This window comes from Lacerta agilis, chromosome 5 (genome assembly GCF_009819535.1).
Source record: "Lacerta agilis isolate rLacAgi1 chromosome 5, rLacAgi1.pri, whole genome shotgun sequence".
Taxonomy (NCBI): Eukaryota; Metazoa; Chordata; class Lepidosauria; order Squamata; family Lacertidae; genus Lacerta; species Lacerta agilis.
In genome coordinates this window covers 45589912-45607451 of record NC_046316.1, presented here as the reverse complement: position 1 = coordinate 45607451, position 17540 = coordinate 45589912, and the positions used below count along the sequence as shown (strand labels likewise).

The following is a 17540-nucleotide window of genomic DNA, read 5'->3' as shown; positions in this document are numbered from 1 at the left end:
CCTAAATGTTTTAAAGAGGATTTAAAAGAGGGGAGCATACACCTTCTTACAGGGTTTTTTTTATCTCAAGCAATAAAACACTAATGTAAGTTATTAAATGGCTGCATCTGTTAAATGTTATTATTCACACACTCTTTCTTTAACCCCTGCTGTTTGCAATGGGGGAATTATAGAATAGTCAAGTTGAAGGGCTGAGACACGGTAAAATAAAGACCTCTCTGCCCCTGTACACAATCTGAACAAATTTGGAAAACGAATCCTTTCCCAGAATCTGGGAATTACTCCCAATGTATAAATACACAAACATGTGTGCATTATGTTTTTGAAGCAATCGCTGCTTTCTTTTTCCTATTCCTAAAAATTGGGGGAAATAACATGGCTTCAATTTTAACTATTATCCAAACAACTTAGTAATTGCTTCCAGTACTGTAGATTGCTAAAATCTCCACCAAATTGAAACCAATAGAAATCCAAATAATTCTTCTGCAGAATATTCCAAATACTTCCAGTGCCGTTTGTTCATGTGTGTATCACACTACTTCGCATATGTAGCTTGTTAGCTTTCTTTCTTTCATCAGGACTTAAAAGACAAGGGAACACACTTCCTGTTTATTTGAAGAGATACCCAGAAGCTACCTCCTCCTTTTAAAGGCCACAGTGTGGTGTCTCAGTGGCCTGCTTGTTATGCTAAGCCAATCTCTGCCTTAGACAAGTGTATGAGCATGTGGGGCTTCTGGAGAAGAGCTCATGGCCCAGTTCTTTTTACTACTGCATGGCGCCAACCTGCATCAAAAAATTGCTCTTACTTAAACCACCTGATTAGTCTGGAGAGAGCTTAACTATGACTCTGGGTTTGGATTACATACTAAGGAAAACCTTTGACTTATGGTCCATCCATACTTGTCCCATGATTTCAAGTCACAGGTCCAAGACTTTCTTCTTCTTTTTAGCAGCCACTTTCATTGGGAGAACCCGCTGTTTACTGCTCTAAATCGGAACAAACGTGAGTTGAGCTTTTTGTGGATTGTTCCAAGTCAGCAGGAAAAATTGGATTTCCCTGGGGAAAGCAATGGGACAAATAAAAGCACTTGGACCCATGACTTGAAATTACAGTACAAATGGTCATGTGGATGGGTCCTTACTATGCTGCAGCAGCAAAAGGGGGAAAGGGAAAAAAGGACCAGGGAGTTTACAAAACAATTACATGCTCCTCTCTGGAGACCCAGGCATTCTCATTAAGCCAAAGAATCACAGAATTGTAATTTGGAAGGGACCCAAACGTCATCTAGTCCACCCCCTGCATCGCAAGAATCACAGTCCCCGTCTTCCAGCCCCAGGACGGCTAGCTGCGTTACCCCTCTGGCTTAGCCTCTTCAGCACCCACTTTGGGAGGATGGTCAGAACCTCGCCCCAATTATTTGTGATGCTGTTACGCTGTTAAAGCTTCACTGTGCAGTCCAGAATCTCACTAACAATGTCTTGGTGCAGAAGGGGATGGATATTTCACACTGGTTTAGACAACCTTTTAGTTAGACAACCACCTTTAGTATTTCATATTTGTAATGTTTTATTGGCTATTTAATGCATTTCATATTTTATTATTGTAAATTGCTTCAGGACCCCTCTGGGTGTGTGAAGTGATATGTCAATATGATAACCTAAACTAAATGAAACCAGCTTGATAACTTACAATCCAGAAGTGGCTTGCAAGGCAGGTCAGAGTCACTACCCTAGCTACCTGGCAGGTGGGTCACTGTTGCTTACTGGGAGGAAGAAACAGAGGAGTTGGGGAGAGGGAAGCATGGTGCAAACACACTAGCAGGGGTGCTGGATTGCCTTAGTTCAGGCATCCCCAAACTCGGCCCTCCAGATGATTTGGGACTACAGTTCCCATCATCCCTGACCACTGGTCCTGTTAGCTAGGGATGATGGGAGTTTCAGTCCCAAAACATCTGGAGAGCCGAGTTTGGGGATGCGTGGCTTACCGTATTTTCTGGCGTATAAGACGACTGGGCGTATAAGACGACCCCCAACTTTTGAGAAGATTTTCCTGGATTAAAAAGTAGTCTTATACGCCAGAATATACAGTAGTTGGTGTGTTTGCAGTGCACTGACCTCCCCACTGCCTCACCTCTCCCCTGCTCCCGCCCATTAAGCAACAGTGACCCAAAGCTCTGTCCCACTCAGTGAGCAACTTCTGCTTACTATATATTCTTCAGTTTGGGGAGACAGGTGTCAGAAACAAAGTACACCACAGTCCCTGAAAAGTACAGTGCTTACCTTTTGCTGGTGCTGCAGCCTCTCTTCCTCCAGTGTTTGATTCAGCTTGGCATTTTCATCCAGGGCTTTCAAAAGCTGTTCGTCGGGGGCAGCATTTTGCAGGAGAAGCTGACTTTGCCGCTTCAGTGTTTTTTGTTCAATAAACATCTACCAAACATGACCAAATTGCAAATTAGATCATTTGCCCAGCATTTATTCAAACCCGGGTATATGGGAAATTGGTTATCTAGCATCCAGATGGAACAGGCACCAGGAAAATCTACAGGCACACACCAGAATCTTGCCACCCCCTCTATCTAGGAAACATTCAGGATCTCAGCAGGTCAATGCTAAGAGAAAATGACTGGACTATACCCTAAAGTCTGCCTAGTCTTCTATTAGATTCGCTCCAAAGGAAAAAGGCTTTATTTTACAATGGTGGAAAAGCTGGAAAAGAAGCTTCCTATTCCTCTTAGGAATCTTTATGGAACTGTCCAATTTCAGATCTGTCCCCCACCCACCCCCAAACACTGCCCCATATGTGTTTTAGGATTACCGTACTGTATTAGAAATAGAATGCCACATTATTTCTTGTCCAAATTCCATGCTGTTTGTTATATAACTTATTAACACATCATTAAACAAAAACGAAACCAAATATCTGGACACTTGCTTGTTTTTACAAACAGCCCATGCACCCCTTGAACTGACTATATTTCCAAATCTATGAAATATGATCAGTGCTCTCTACTCTTAACTTCGTCAATCACCTGTTTGCAAATGAGGTAAAATATGGCTGAGTGGTAGATTTTGGCATTTATTGGCTTACGCCCTTCAACCTAACAGGTGTTTCAGCACTGTCATGATGGATAGTGCTGATCACAGTTCCATAGACAAGGACCTACACTGAAACTAGTCCATGTGTAAAATGTAGTGAAAGAAATAAACACAGAAAGAACAGTGTTGTATGCCAGGTCACCAGGTCATGTGACCAAGCTGAACGGGCTTAGGATGCAGCCTAAGTTCCTCTTTTCTAGTCCCGCCCCCAAGAACACCCCTTTTTCGGAACTTACACTGGCCTCAAGTCAGGCAGCTGTGGCTTACCTGGCTAAGCCACAATGAGCAAGTTACACTGATGTATTTTGGGCTGAGTCACAACTGGGGACTTAATGCAAGCTGAGACTAAAATCAGCTGATTGAGCAGGAGATCAACTGCATTCTAAGCTGCTCAACCCAGCAGATCTTGCCATATGATTGGCCCCATAGTATGACAAGTATTAGATTCCTTTACAATGGAATTCCTTGGCACTCTCCCTCCAATAAGCTGAATCTTCCACTATACTCTGCAGGTGACAGGTTTCAGATTCTAAGGCTAATGTGTTTGTCCCCTGACCTCACCCAATTCCTGTATATGACAACTGAAGCTATGGGGTGTTACATTAATTATAGTCATATAGCAGGTCCCCTCGCTCCCGCCCTTTGCGAACTAGGCTATATATAAGAATCTTTTCATAAGTGCAGGTTTTTCAATCCATTTAGAGACACGTCACATATTAATGGAAGAGTTATTACAAAATAACCCAAAGGCCATTAATGCATCTAAATGAGAGTTATTGTGGAGCTCGTCACTAAAAAAGCCCATTGATATCTCTGAATCAATAGCATGCAATCTCATGAGAGGAGCAACATTCTTATACAAGGAGGTCATGGCTGTCGGAAATTATAAGCGTTTTCCTCTACTGTTGCGGGGGGTGGGGGTGGGGAAGCAGATAACAGCATTTGACCTTTTTGTATGCAAATGTTCAATACTGGATTTTAAATACAATGTCTGCCAAGTGTGGCACAATGACAAGGGCATCCTAAGTAACCAAGATAAGTAAAGGAATTGCACTTTAAAAATAACTGTATTATGCACATATTAGATTGTGTATGGAACCTTTATTACTGACACATAGGCAGTAAAATTGAGCAAAATGATAGGCAGGTCAATGGAACTTTCCTAGTTCCCAACCCACATACACCCTCAGTGTCAGGCTGCACCAGATATCAAGGGCGGAGGAAGGGGGTGCGGTAGGGGTGGTCCACACCGGGTGTCACCACTGAGGGGGGGTGACAAAATGCCAGGCGGCACTCACCGCAGAGCCTGCAGCGTGCTCGGGCCACACGGCTCTCCTGGGAGTGACGCAGTGGCTAGGGCACGTGCAGGCTCCACGCTGCCCCAAACGGTCCGCCCGCCGCCTCCCCCTCAGCTGTAGGGCAGCTGAGTGGGAGGAGGCAGGCAGATTCCTTGGAGGCCCCGCCCCAGGCGCCTGATCGGCTGGCTCCGCCACTGCCAGTTATCACCCACATATTCTCAAGCCCACCTCCATACCTTTATGGGAGAATATCTGTGTTTTTAATCTGATAGTGTCATTCAATTCAACAGTAGCAAGTGATTTTGCAACAGGTGTGCTAAGATGAGGACCTCTATCCTGACTTGAACAAGTTGAACTTCATTTGAATGTGAGACTGGTGGGTTTCTAAAGTTAGACAAGAGAGACTTTTTATAAAAGAATTTGGTACATTTTGTCGCATCTGCTTGCCTGCATTAAATTTATAAGAGACAAGCTTTCAAGGTGTCACAGAAATATGGTCAAGGCCACAGATGCACTCTAGTCCAATTCTGGGAGTAGACACTCTTAAAATGAGCATGATAAACGTACACCCTTCTGCAGAGTGGAAATAAGACAGTATTTATTTATAAATAAACAGAGGCCGCTATGGAGTAAATGGTCCTTTACTTCAGATAACCTGTATCAAGCTAAAATATACAACTGGGTAGACATACAATCTACAAATACTAGTCTTATTACAGTTGTGGCATATATATGAACCTTGACAGATTGACTGGACGTATACATACAAATGGTCTTAACTGATTTTAATGTTGAATTCTTATATTAAAATAATAATAATAATAATAATAATAATAATAATAATAATAATAATAATTCCCCCAACTGATGGGCCATTGCGTCTTGGCTTTCGTTTACTTATGAATACATCACTCCCTGCACCTTATTCTAGACTGTTTGTGTACTGCACATATTTAATGTCTGTGGCATATATAACCTTCATTCCTTACTTAGGTTATTTTTTAAAAAGTCCATGTTTCAAAACCTGATTTGATCTGTAGATTCTGTTGGCTTACCGTGTTTCTCATAAAATAAGACGGGCCTATAAAATAAGCCATGGGAGGATTTTCAAGCGTTCATAAAATATAAGACATACCCCGAAAATAAGCCGTAGTGCTGGGCAGTTCTGGAGGGCGCCAAGGAATAGGAAGAGGTCTGTCGTGTTGGCGCCCAGAACCGGATGTTGCTGCTGCTTCAGCCCCGAGCCAGCGGGATCCATCAGCAGCAGCCGCCGCAGCACGCGCTGTGTGAAGCCCCGTGCCAGCGGGATCCAACAGAAGCTGCAGCGCGCGCAGCGTGGAGTCCCGAGCCAGCGGGATCCAGCCGCAGCGCGCGCCGCGTGGAGCCCCGAGCTAGCGGGATCCAGTCGCAGCGCGCGCTCTGTGAAGCCCCGTGCCAGCGGGATATAGCAGAAGCTGCAGCGCGCGCAGCGTGGAGTCCTGAGCCAGCGGGATCCAGCCGCAGCGCGCGCCGCGTGGAGCCCCGAGCTAGCGGGATCCAGTCGCAGCGCGCGCTCTGTGAAGCCCCGTGCCAGCGGGATATAGCAGAAGCTGCAGCGCGCGCAGCGTGGAGTCCTGAGCCAGCGGGATCCAGCCGCAGCGCGCGCCGTGTGGAGCCCCGAGCTAGCGGGATATACCGTAGCAGAAGCTGCAGCGCGCGCAGCGTGGAGCCCCGAGCCTGCGGGATCCAGCAGTGCTCTGTACGGTAGCAATTTGAATCCTCCTCCTCCTGCCGCGGCTCAGGGCGATCCGCGCGGCGCTGCTGGGCACTTTTTCAGCACTTCAGCAACAGCCAGTTCCGGGGGCCGAGCCACGGCAGGAAGAGGAGGAGGCTTGCCAGGTCAGCGCCCAGCTGCGCCGCGCCCCGAGCATCCGGGAGCCAGCAGGAGGAGGAGGCGGTGGCCTGCCGGGTCGGCGCCCAGCAGGGCCACGTGCCCTGAGCCAGCTGAACCCAGCAGCAGCAATGCTGGCCACGGCAGGAGAAGGCAGGCGCCCAGAACCATATAGTACTTAATAAAAAAAAAAGACACCCCCGAAAATAAGCCATAGGCTTATTTTCTTGAGTAAAATAAATATAAGACGGTGTCTTATTTTATGAGAAACACGGTACATACCTCCTGTGCAAAGGATTCCGCTCTCTGCCGCAGATCTTTCTCCAATTCAAAGTTTACTTGCAGCTCTTCATATTCTTCTACTGCCAGTACAGACACTATTTAAAGCACAAAAAAGACAAAACAAATCCAAACACACAACAACACATAACAACACACAAAATGAACAAATTAGGAAACAAAATAAAAGTGACCATAAGCTGCAAGCCATTGCCATTCATATACAAAGTGCATCAAATAAACTTCAAAATGACATGTTGTATCATGCCATGAAACAAGATTACACAAGATTTATGGTTGCATGCAACCATAAAAGCTTTAGCTGCAATACTGCATTGGTGGATAAATAATCCCAGAAGTGTAGTGCAGTGAGGTGGAAGACTGGCTTCTGTGCAAATAGCTTTGCTGGGGGGAAGGAAGCATGTCTTGTCTTTTTCCAAAAACAAAGATTTGTTGTTATTTATTAGTATTTATAATCTGCCTTTCACCCAAGGCAGATATGCACAATCTAAGCCCAATCTAAACAAAATCTAAAACAGCATTGTGGGCTGGCCTCGCTCACCTGATTGGTTGCATCACTGCTGCTTATTGTAAGGTAGATGGGGAGGGGCAAAAAGACAGTGAGACAATAAGGAGAGGGCGTCCTAACCAGTTCCAGCTGTGGCTCACTGCAGGTCATTAGGACTGAGTTTTGCAACTAGGCCTGATTCTTGATTTGCAATATTCTGGCAGTGCAGATCAGGTACAAAATTCTGGCCGTGCCCAGCAAATCTCTCTTAAATCTTCCTTATGAAATGTAAGTTGAAAATTGGTTTCCTCTTGGCAGTTTCTAATTCATACAGTGGTACCTCGGGTTAAGAACTTAATTTGTTCTGGAGGTCCGTTCTTAACCTGAGGTACCACTTTAGCTAATGGGGCCTCCTGCTGCCACCACGCAATTTCTGTTCTCATCCTGAAGCAAAGTTCTTAACCCAAGGTACTATTTGTGAGTTAGCGGAGTCTGTAACCTGAAGCGTCTGTAACCTGAAGTGCCACTGTATTGCAAAGGGACTTTTCATGGTGCTTTGACTGTTTTGGCTCTGGCGAGGGAGTGCTTCCAAGCGCACAGTGGATTTACTGAGTATATAGATTTTGAAATTCTATGCCATTATTCTGAAAACTGACTCTTAGAGCTGAAGTATGTTGCGAAATCAGTGCTTGTGAGCAGTCATTAAGAGATTTTGAAGAGTTGATTGTTACTACTTTCAAGTCCCAGTTGAGCTGTGTGGGCAGAACAATACGAAGGAGCCTACACAATATCTGTGCACATTCTGGGTAATTTTAGCCAGCAGGCTTGGCCCCAATTTCATGAACCAGTGTTTTACAATCAACTTGTGGGGCTGGGAGCTATGTATTGATAATGTTTAGTAATGGAGAAACCTGTTCTGTAGGTAAGAACGCAAGAAGAGTCTGTTGGATCAGCCTTGCTCCCCTGATTCTGGCTTTTATTATATTTACTTACAATAATTTATAAACTAATTACTTTTTTTTAAAAAAAAATCCTAAGCAATGTGCATAAAAAGAATATACAACAATTATAAATAATATTCAAATAAAACCAGGAAGATTTTTAAAAAGGGTACACAAAACTAGATGATACGTTTTCTGATTTGGGCCTTGCTGCATCTATATAGGAGAGGAACTGCAGTAACAAGGCTCTCCAAATGGCAGTGCTGAGAAATCAAACTGGAGGAGAAGATGACTATGAAGCAAACGTACGTACTTCGGTTACATTTTTCCAACACCTTCTGCTGCTTCTGAACTTCGGCTGTCAAGACTGCATTTTCTTCCTTGACTTTATTTACCTGCGTAGTAGGGGGAGACATAGAATCATAGAACTGAAATGTTGGGGGCACCACAGGAGTCATCTAGCTCAACCCCCTACAACATGAGATACATGAAATCTTTTGCCCAACATGGAGGTTGAACTCACAACCCCGAGATTAAGAGTCTCATGCGCTACTGACTGAGCATAAAACATAACAGAGATCATCAGGAAAACAAAAACACACAGTGATTTACATGGTATGAAATTTGGCTGTAACTCAACCAATATGCTAACACTGGTATTTCATTAGGTATTGGCCTGTTCAGAGTTCTCCCGTGTTCTTTTCTGCTCTTGCTGATGTGCCTGTAAGAAGTGACAAGCCTTTTTTGCTCCTAATTTTTTTCTAGCTAACCAAGCAATCTTAAGTTACTCTGACACACTCCTTGGTTTCAAAGGAATTTACTTTTTAATATGTTTGCTCACCATACCAACCAAAGCTGCAATAAACAGCTAGAATACTTTAAAGTGCTTTACTGAATAATAACCGAGAGCTGAGAAGTAGCAATAAGTACTTCATGCACAGCAAGGAGATTTTAAAGCCCTTGCATACAAGGATGTAGAATCTTAGCTAGCAAGATCGCTTGTGGGAGATGGAGGGGGCAGGAGACTTAAGAGACACACAGCTAAGTCTCTCTCTGGCTATAGATTTGTACAGGGTAATACAATAGCATCAAACAGCAATGAGGGGGTTGCTGATCCCCACTTTGGTGAAGTTAAGAGTGCTTTTGAGTCATACTTTCTGCCTTCATCTCCTCTTATGGATTTTGGAGGCCAGCTGATGGTTGTGATACAAAGCTCCAAAATCCTGACACTGGACCTGAGAAAAAGCTGGTTGGGAGAGATTATCCCAAACTACCATAAAAGCCCCCATGTTCAGCCCTAGTATGGGACTGCACTGGAGTCTGGTTAGTTTGTAATATCAGGGCAATCCATCCAAGTGCACAAACACTCAGGTGCTGATACAAATTATTGTTTACCACATTCCTTTCTCTAGGATCCAGCAGATTTCGTCGAAAGGAAAATAGATATTTGAGAGGGGAAGTGAACAACGGAAAGGCTCCCACCCTTAAAAAAAAGAAACAGTTAACAATCCTGATGAACCTGTGGGGTTAGGTATTATCCAATTAACTTCACAGTGGACAGTCATAAACCAAAAACTAGGCACAAAAAGTCAACGTCACATTCACCAACTCTCTGCTTTCCTGACACAGTACTTACATCCACAATTTCTTCTATTAATTTGCTCCTCAGGTTTTCCAGCTCAATGGTTAAGGCCTTCTTTTCCTCCTGAAGAGATATAATTTGATCCCGCAGATCTACATTTTCGAGAGTGGTGGTGGGAGTTCATTTTTCATTTGAGACAAAAACACACACAATAAGCAAACAAAGACAGACACCGGCAGGAAAAGCTGAAGAATCGGTCATCAATAGGTTCTTAAATTATTAAGAAGGCAGGTGCCTTACATGCAGATACCATTACAAGTTTGCCTTGTCTGGTCCTTTGTCTTAGTTTGATTTTCATTGCAGAGACATCATAGTCTGAAAAGCCAGAAATTCAGAGGCGGTAATGCTTCTGAATACCAGTTGCTGGGAACCACAGGAGGGGAGAGTGCTCTTGTGACCAGATCCTGCTTGCAGGGTTCCCACAGGCATCTGGCTGGCCTCTGTGAGAACAGGATTCTAGACTAATTGGCCATTGGCCTGATGCAGCAGGCTCTCAACTGTTTTGAGTTCAGTTCTGCAGTGCACAATGCATCTCTCAGCCTGCCTTAGAGACCAGGCATCCCTTAGAAAGGGCTGCAGTTCTCGGTGTCAAAATAATGCAAAAGGTCATAGGTTCAATCCCTGGCGTGTTCAGGTATGTGCAAAAGATTCCTGTCTGAAATCCCAAAAAGCTGCTGCTAGAGTATTATTATATATTATTATACAGCCCTTCGTCTGAAGATCACAGGGTGGTTTACAGTATAAAAACACAAAATACTTGAAATAATAATAATAATAATAATAATAATAATAAATGGATCAGTGGCTGACTCAGTAAAGGCCAGCTTCAGACCCAGTCCAAAATAAGAGCCCATGAATGATGAAAATTTCATCTCTGTGAGGGCCCTATTGGTTGGTTTCAAATCCTACTGGAAGCCCATTAGCTGCATCTAAAATCTCTTATACATCTAGACAAACATTTACTCATTACAGTACAACTCAACTTGATTCATGCTCGCTTTTTGAAAAGGCACCCCACCCTAATTCAGAAGCAAGCACCCACCTTTTATCATCTGCTGGCAAAGCACCGAGTCACATGCCCCTGGACTACCTTCCGTATCTGTGGACGATTCTTCATCATCAATGTTTATTTCTTCAGTGATTATTTCCGGCCCCAGTTTTGCCATGTACAACATGCTGATTCTTTTCAGAGTCTTGTTTTCTTTGTTCAGCTACAAAATTCCAAGCACATACTCTGTTGCTTAAAAAAAAACCCATTCTCTTTCCTTTCTTAAGTGAAATAGAAATATGTCAGTCATCCCAAGGCCACCAAGCATAAATGATACGAATCTGAAACATTCACTGAGATGGAACTGAGGAGTGTGTCAAGCAAGCATTTCAGAAAGAAAGAAAAAACAGCTTCTGGTGGCTGGAGTGGAGTGGGGTGTTCAGACTTCAGAAGCAGAGCAATGGGTTGTATCCAGCAGTTCCCTTTGTCCAACAGAAAGAGTTACTCCAAAGGAAGTGAACCTTTAGATCAGGACTGGGGAACCTGGTGCCCACCAGATGTTGTTGCACTCCAACTCCCATCAATCCCACCTATTGTGGCCATAGTCAGGAATTTGTAGTTCAGCAATGTGTGGAGGGCCAAAGGTTGCCCAGTCCTGCTCTAGATGCTACTTAGCTTTTCTTAAACTCTGGAGTGGGCCATTTTGGGGAATGGACAATGTCTTCCACCCAGCAGGTAAGGTCAGAGGGGCAGAGGCAGGCCACATGGAACACTCCGCTCTATCCTCCACATCCATAATGCTGCTCTCCCCACCTTACAGCACCTGCTACCAGAGGCAACTGCCCCATCATATCTAATGGTAGGGCCGTCCTGCCCTCTGCATTGTTTTTAAGTGTGGTTGTCTAGTGAGCATCTTGATTCAAGATTAAATGGCTTACCTGACTTAAACCACAGAAAGCTGCACTGATTCTCTGAATTTCAAAGAAAAGTTTTGCAGAAATGGAGGTGGGGTGGGGGTTAGGAGAAAAAGAAAGGTTTTCATAAAGAGTCTGAAAAATCAATTTTGAAAGGAGGTCAGCAGAACAAGAGAGAGAACAGAAGGACTATGCTAGACAATCACTATGCTTATTTTAGCACTCTCCATTCCTTTCATTTCTACTGTTTTGCCCCTGAATGTACATTTTCATTAACAGAAGGAAAGTGTTCACAGCAGCCATGATTATTCCAGATCAGCAATGGAAGAGGTTTTATAAATACGGAGTCAAGTTCCAATGTCTAATAAAACCAAAAGAGCAGAAATTGACAAGGTTATGCTACTCATTTGCACATTGGGAGCCCTTATAATATGCCATGCTTTTGTCATATTCTGAAATATGCACTACACTAAAACACTACATATTAGCATGGCCAAGCCTTACAAAGGAGGATATTGTTCACTTAGGGCAACCCTGAAAACACCTGCTAAAATCATAGCAGGCAGTCTCCACAATCTATGCAAGATAGAGACATGTATCATAATCCTGCAACTTGATGTGGAGGGGGCTCAGTGGCTTGCACAGCTTTCCCCCCTAAATTATTTTGTATTACAAGATGTGCAAGAGGCTGCCATAGACCTAATAATTCAGAAAGCATGCATAATAAAAAATCAGTGCAGGTGCAGAGAATAGACTGATGGACAGGTCCCTCCCCTCCCCATCTACTCCTGAAAAATTTCAATGCATTCCTGAAGACATAGCAACTACCCTGTTCCTAGCTGTACCTCATGTGATACTGGAAACTCTTGAATTGTGAAATGTAGGCACAATTTCTGCCATACACATGGACAGTGTTATAGCAGCAAGCATGGCCTTGCCCAAACTGATTGGTAAACTCTCTCAAACTTCCATGATCTCTGTGTGTAGTAGGCAGGGGTTGCATTAGTTTTGATTTCTTGGACAGGTCCTCACATAATAGTGATTGATTGCTTAGGGTGGGGGAGAGACTGGTTTCTTGAAACACAGTATATAGCTGGATCTGGTTTTGCAGCTAGGGATGGGTGAGTTTCATGCAGGTTGGAAGATGATGGGGAGACAGGGGATAGAGTGGCGGCAAATAGAGAAAGGGGCTGCAGAAAGAAAGAAAAAGAAGTGACAAAAAACAAAAATGTTGCTGCTGACCTTTAAAGCCCTAAACAGCTTCAGTCTTGTATACCTGAAGGAGTGCCTCCACCCACATCGTTAAGCCCAGACAATGAGGTCCAGCTCTGATTGCCTTCTGGTGGTTCTCTCATTGTGAGAAGTGAAGTTACAGGGAAGCAGGCAAAGGGCCTTCTCGGTTTGACATGTAATGTTTTATGTTTTATTGAGTTTTTATATTTTGCTGGAAACCGCCCAGAGTGGCTGGGGCAACCCAGTCAGTTAGCATAATAATAATAATAATAATAATAATAATAATAATAATAATAATAATAAGTGGCCTCGCCCACCTTTTGCTCAGTCCCTACTCATGTTTCACTCATTGGTATATGTGGTCCCTCACTGCTGTCCCTCAAGGGAATGCAGCCCTTGGCAGGAAAAAAAGCTTGCCTGTCTGTGGTATAGTGTAGAGCATATATAAAATAGATAGTTGAACAAGTGCAATTATATCCTCTATTCAAGCATAACAAGAGTCCTTCTGGAACAGGACAGTGCCCCATCTAGTACTACATCCTGTTCTTACAGTGGCCAACCAGATGCCCATGCGAAGCCTGCAAGCAGGACCTGAGTGCAACAGCACTCTTTCCTCCTGAAGCTACAAGCAAAAGGTATTCAGAAGCAAGCTCCAGCAGTCTAGAACAGAGCTTTCCAAACTTTTCCTGTTCTTGACACACTTTTTAGACATACATCATTTCGTGATACAGTAATTTAGTTTTACTAGCAAACCAGAGGTTAAGCTAACCCCTTTCCAGCCCTGGGAGGAGTGCAGGGAGTGTTCATGCAACACAGCTACACACTGCAGCTGACACACAGTTTGGAAAGCTCTGGTCTAGAACATGGCCATCAGGGTCAGTAGCCAGTGACAGCCTTATCCTCCATGGATTTGTCTAAACCTCTTTTAAACCCATCAAAGCAAGGCAGCCAAGCAATATAAAGCCATACAGGCAATCAGCTAAAAGAAAATGAATCTATCTTACAAAGTTATGGACCACATGATCCATAACAGGTGGATCCCATTCCTTTTGTGTTTGTTCTTTCTGTTATGATAAAAAAATGGAACCACCCCCTTTGGGAGATGCACAAGGTCACAATGCAAGGGCAGCTTGCAGATCTGCCCATAGGAGATGTCCAACTTTTATTTTGAATTATTATCAAGAATCACCAAGGGAACACAAGGCACTTGTGCTTTCTCATAACTTCCCCTGTCCAACATTTATAATAGCAAAAAGTTATTCAAAGGGCTCATCCAGACTTCCACTTATCCTGCTGCTTTCCCCTCGGGAAGCTCAGTCTTTACCACTGAAATGTCAATCTGGTTTTCTGCAGATTGACATTTGCTCTGATTCAGCACTAAAGAGCAGGGGAAAGCACAGGACAAGTAGAAAACCACTTGGACCCAATCTTCCTAGGCACGGGAAAAGTAGAAGCATGGACGAGCCCTAAGACACAAGATCTTCTTTTCCTGGGAAGGGATGCCACATAGTAAGAAGAGATCACCACTCTTGTCCTCAAACACAAATCCTCAGCCTCTGAAAGAGGGAGATCTTCCCAGTCACCCTGCATTGCTAGTTCCTCTAAGTGTGTTTCACTCCTAAAGATCTAGACAGAAAATGTGAGAAACCCTTCCAGGGTCGGTCGAAGAGTGAATCAGCTTTGACAAAGCAAACCACACAGGAAGGTGCTAGTCTCTTAGCTGTCAGAGTGTGTCACTCCATGCAAAGAATGGAAAGAAACGATAGTTACAGTCATAAATTCATTTTCTTAGTTATACGTTGATTGACTATATTATGAATCCTAATGTAGTATCATTATGCAAACAATTAAGTTAATATATCCAGAAAGTACATTGCTAATGCATCTAAATTAAAAAAGATTTCCTACTTGTGGGATTTCTGCTACATCTGAAGAAGTACTTTGGGAAGGAGATTTTGCAAGGGGGGGGGCCTGCGGCGTGCACAAATGCACACAGACTAGCCAGCATTGCTAATGAAATTTGGCTCAAAATTGCCACAATCCATTTTCTGATTATGAAGTGGCTCAGATGTGTTATTCACAACTGTGTGTGTGTGTGTGTGTGTGTGTGTGTGTGTGTATCCATGAAGAGATAAAAACATTCTGTAATAATAATAATGCACTTCTGATGAGATGGAATATAGAAAATTATATACTTGGTAAATTCATCAACCTAGATGCAATCAACAGAGCAGTACAGGTCACCTTTTGCTTGCTCCACAGTTTGCTTTCATAAACAATCACCTGAAATGTAATACTCTGGCTGACTTTTCCATTTGATTCACACACTGAAATGCTCATTATTCTTTCATGTCGCAGACACTCAGGGCATTTCTAAACTTGTTTATCAGTTACCCCAGATGCATAAAATGGTATGTGGGAGGTAGGGGTGAAGGGAGGCAGAATAAAAAAGTAAACATTCAATGAATTATCATTTTTTTGCTTTGTTTTTTTAAAAAGCTTGAAAACCCAGTCAAGCAAATCTATCTTTAGGGGACTGCACATACTGAGCAAATAAAATACTAACATACATATTGCATTGCTTGAAGGAAAGCAAAACATCCTTTATTACAGTATATTCTGGCGTATAAGACTACTTTTTAATCCAGGAAAATCTTCTCAAAAGTCGAGGGTCGTCTTATACGCTGGGTGGAAAATCTGTGGTCGAGTATATCTCAAACTCTATATTTTAACTGGAAAAGTTGGGGGTCGTCTTATACGCCCAGTCGTCTTATACGCCGGAATATACGGTATGTCCAAAAGTAAACAGTCAACTTCCCATCCTCTCCCCGCTTCCTGGCTCAAGCAACCCCACTCAGGGCTGCTTCATAAAGCTCTTTTTTGTCAGAAATAACATAAAACTAAAGATTGCCACATATCATGACTGCACACACATATTTGGCCAATGATGACTCCCCTGCATATGTATATGGGACAAAACAGAAGCATCTATAATCATAATAGGACTATTTTTCATATAAGTTGCAGGCCATATTCCACACTTGAGTGCTTTCCATGTAGGAATTTTGTCATGCACTGAATCTGTGTGAGGGCACATCCTTCAGCACTGACAAGTATGGAACTGATTGCACATATATACTGGGGTGTCAGGTTGGGCTGGGCTGGGCACACCCTTCCTGGGTGCAAGACATACTGGCTGCATCCACACACCTGTTTATTCTATTTCCCTAACTGTTAATTTCCATATTATATTTGAGCCTTCACACAATGTAAAAGCCACTACTGGAAAACTAATGGCACCTATTTAGTGCTTGTTTCTGTGTTACTTGGTTCCAGAAAAAACCCACAAATCATTTGCAGCCAGAAACCCAGAAAATTGAGGGAGTCAGGTGATGAATTTGGGGTGGTATACTGGCATACAGTTCTTTCCTGTTGGTCTCATGGGGGAATTGTGCAGGAACAGACACATGCATGTGCAGAAAGGGTGGGGGAGTAGTGACACCGAATGAAATCTAGCACAACATGCTAGTGTCTCGGTTAAAAAGCCACAGTTCCATAACGCTATAGGTACTGCAGCATGAAAGGAAAACGTATGTCTGAATGTGCCCATCTGGACATGGCTTCTTACACCTCTTTGGGCAATTGACGTACACTGTTAGGTTGTTTTTATAATTGCATCCTCTCCTAAGTACTATGCAAAAAACAGTAATTTTTAACAGTATATTTTTGAAAGGAAAGGAAATGGGACAGAAGCAGTAGCACTTTACTCAGGGAATCTAACACAATAACTTACACATTTGAATGCGCCCACAATGCATATTAACTCAGATATTGAACCTCACTCTTCATGAGCGTCAGTGCCAAGTAGCAGCACACAGGATCTCAACATTAGAGAGCAATCCTTTGCGTATTTACTGGGGTGGGTGGGGAATCGTTCTGTTCAATGGCACTTACTTCTAAAATGTGTAAAGGATTGTGGTTTCAGTCTCCTCTGCTGACCTTACAGCTTCTCGGGCCTTCCAAGTGGACTACAAAGGATCAGCATCATTGTTATGCGACTCAAGCTTGCCAGCCACAATGAATCAGTGTTTCAGAAACCCTCATATTAGGTGTTCCACACAGAGGAAAAATAAAATATATATTCTTACCTTAGTGGCCAGAGCTTCTGCACTTTCACGGCATGTCTTCTCAATTTCAAGGTGGCTCTGTATGCAGCTCACTTCCTCAATGACCATGTGAGAAACTAAAGCATAAGGGGAAAATATCTGATTCACGCAGTGTTTAATGAGTCAAGCCTTCCCTCACTCTGATTTTTATTTTACTCAGATCATTCATCCTATGATTATGAAAATCTAATTCAACTTCCACGTCAACTACTTTTTTAAAGGTAACACTTTATCCATACTAAGCAAAACACACACACACACACACACATATATATATATGGACCAGATGTTTATGACAAAAATGATGCATAGTATTTCTAAAGTTTTGAATACAAGGAGAAACAGGATTCCCATCTGATCCTATGGCTGTTTGATCAGACTGCCTCAGAAGGAAGTTTTTAATGGAACTTACTATCAAGAGAGAGCACTGGATTGCAGTCTGAAATTCCTAACAGAACCTACTAAACATTAACTCGTCTTTCCCGGTGCTTCACCTCTCCCCAAAGTGCATCCTGTATTATTTCTAGCCCTTCTACTTTACCTCTACTTCTGCATTCCTGCCTTCATTCTCCCTGCCCCAAATCACCCCCCTTCAAAATTCATGC

General features: G+C 43.1%; 1 protein-coding gene across 1 annotated transcript in view; it reads right to left on the bottom strand.

The window, feature by feature from the left end:
- The window catches only part of SHTN1 (shootin 1), a 69046-nt gene that overhangs the window by 30431 nt on the left and 21075 nt on the right, over positions 1-17540 (bottom strand). The window contains exons 4-9 of the mRNA XM_033149554.1: positions 16918-17012; positions 10677-10845; positions 9629-9726; positions 8306-8387; positions 6547-6641; positions 2281-2427 (exon numbers count right to left, since the gene is read on the bottom strand). Of these exons, the coding sequence (XP_033005445.1) occupies positions 2281-2427; positions 6547-6641; positions 8306-8387; positions 9629-9726; positions 10677-10845; positions 16918-17012 (686 nt within the window). The remainder of the gene's footprint in view (positions 1-2280; positions 2428-6546; positions 6642-8305; positions 8388-9628; positions 9727-10676; positions 10846-16917; positions 17013-17540) is intronic.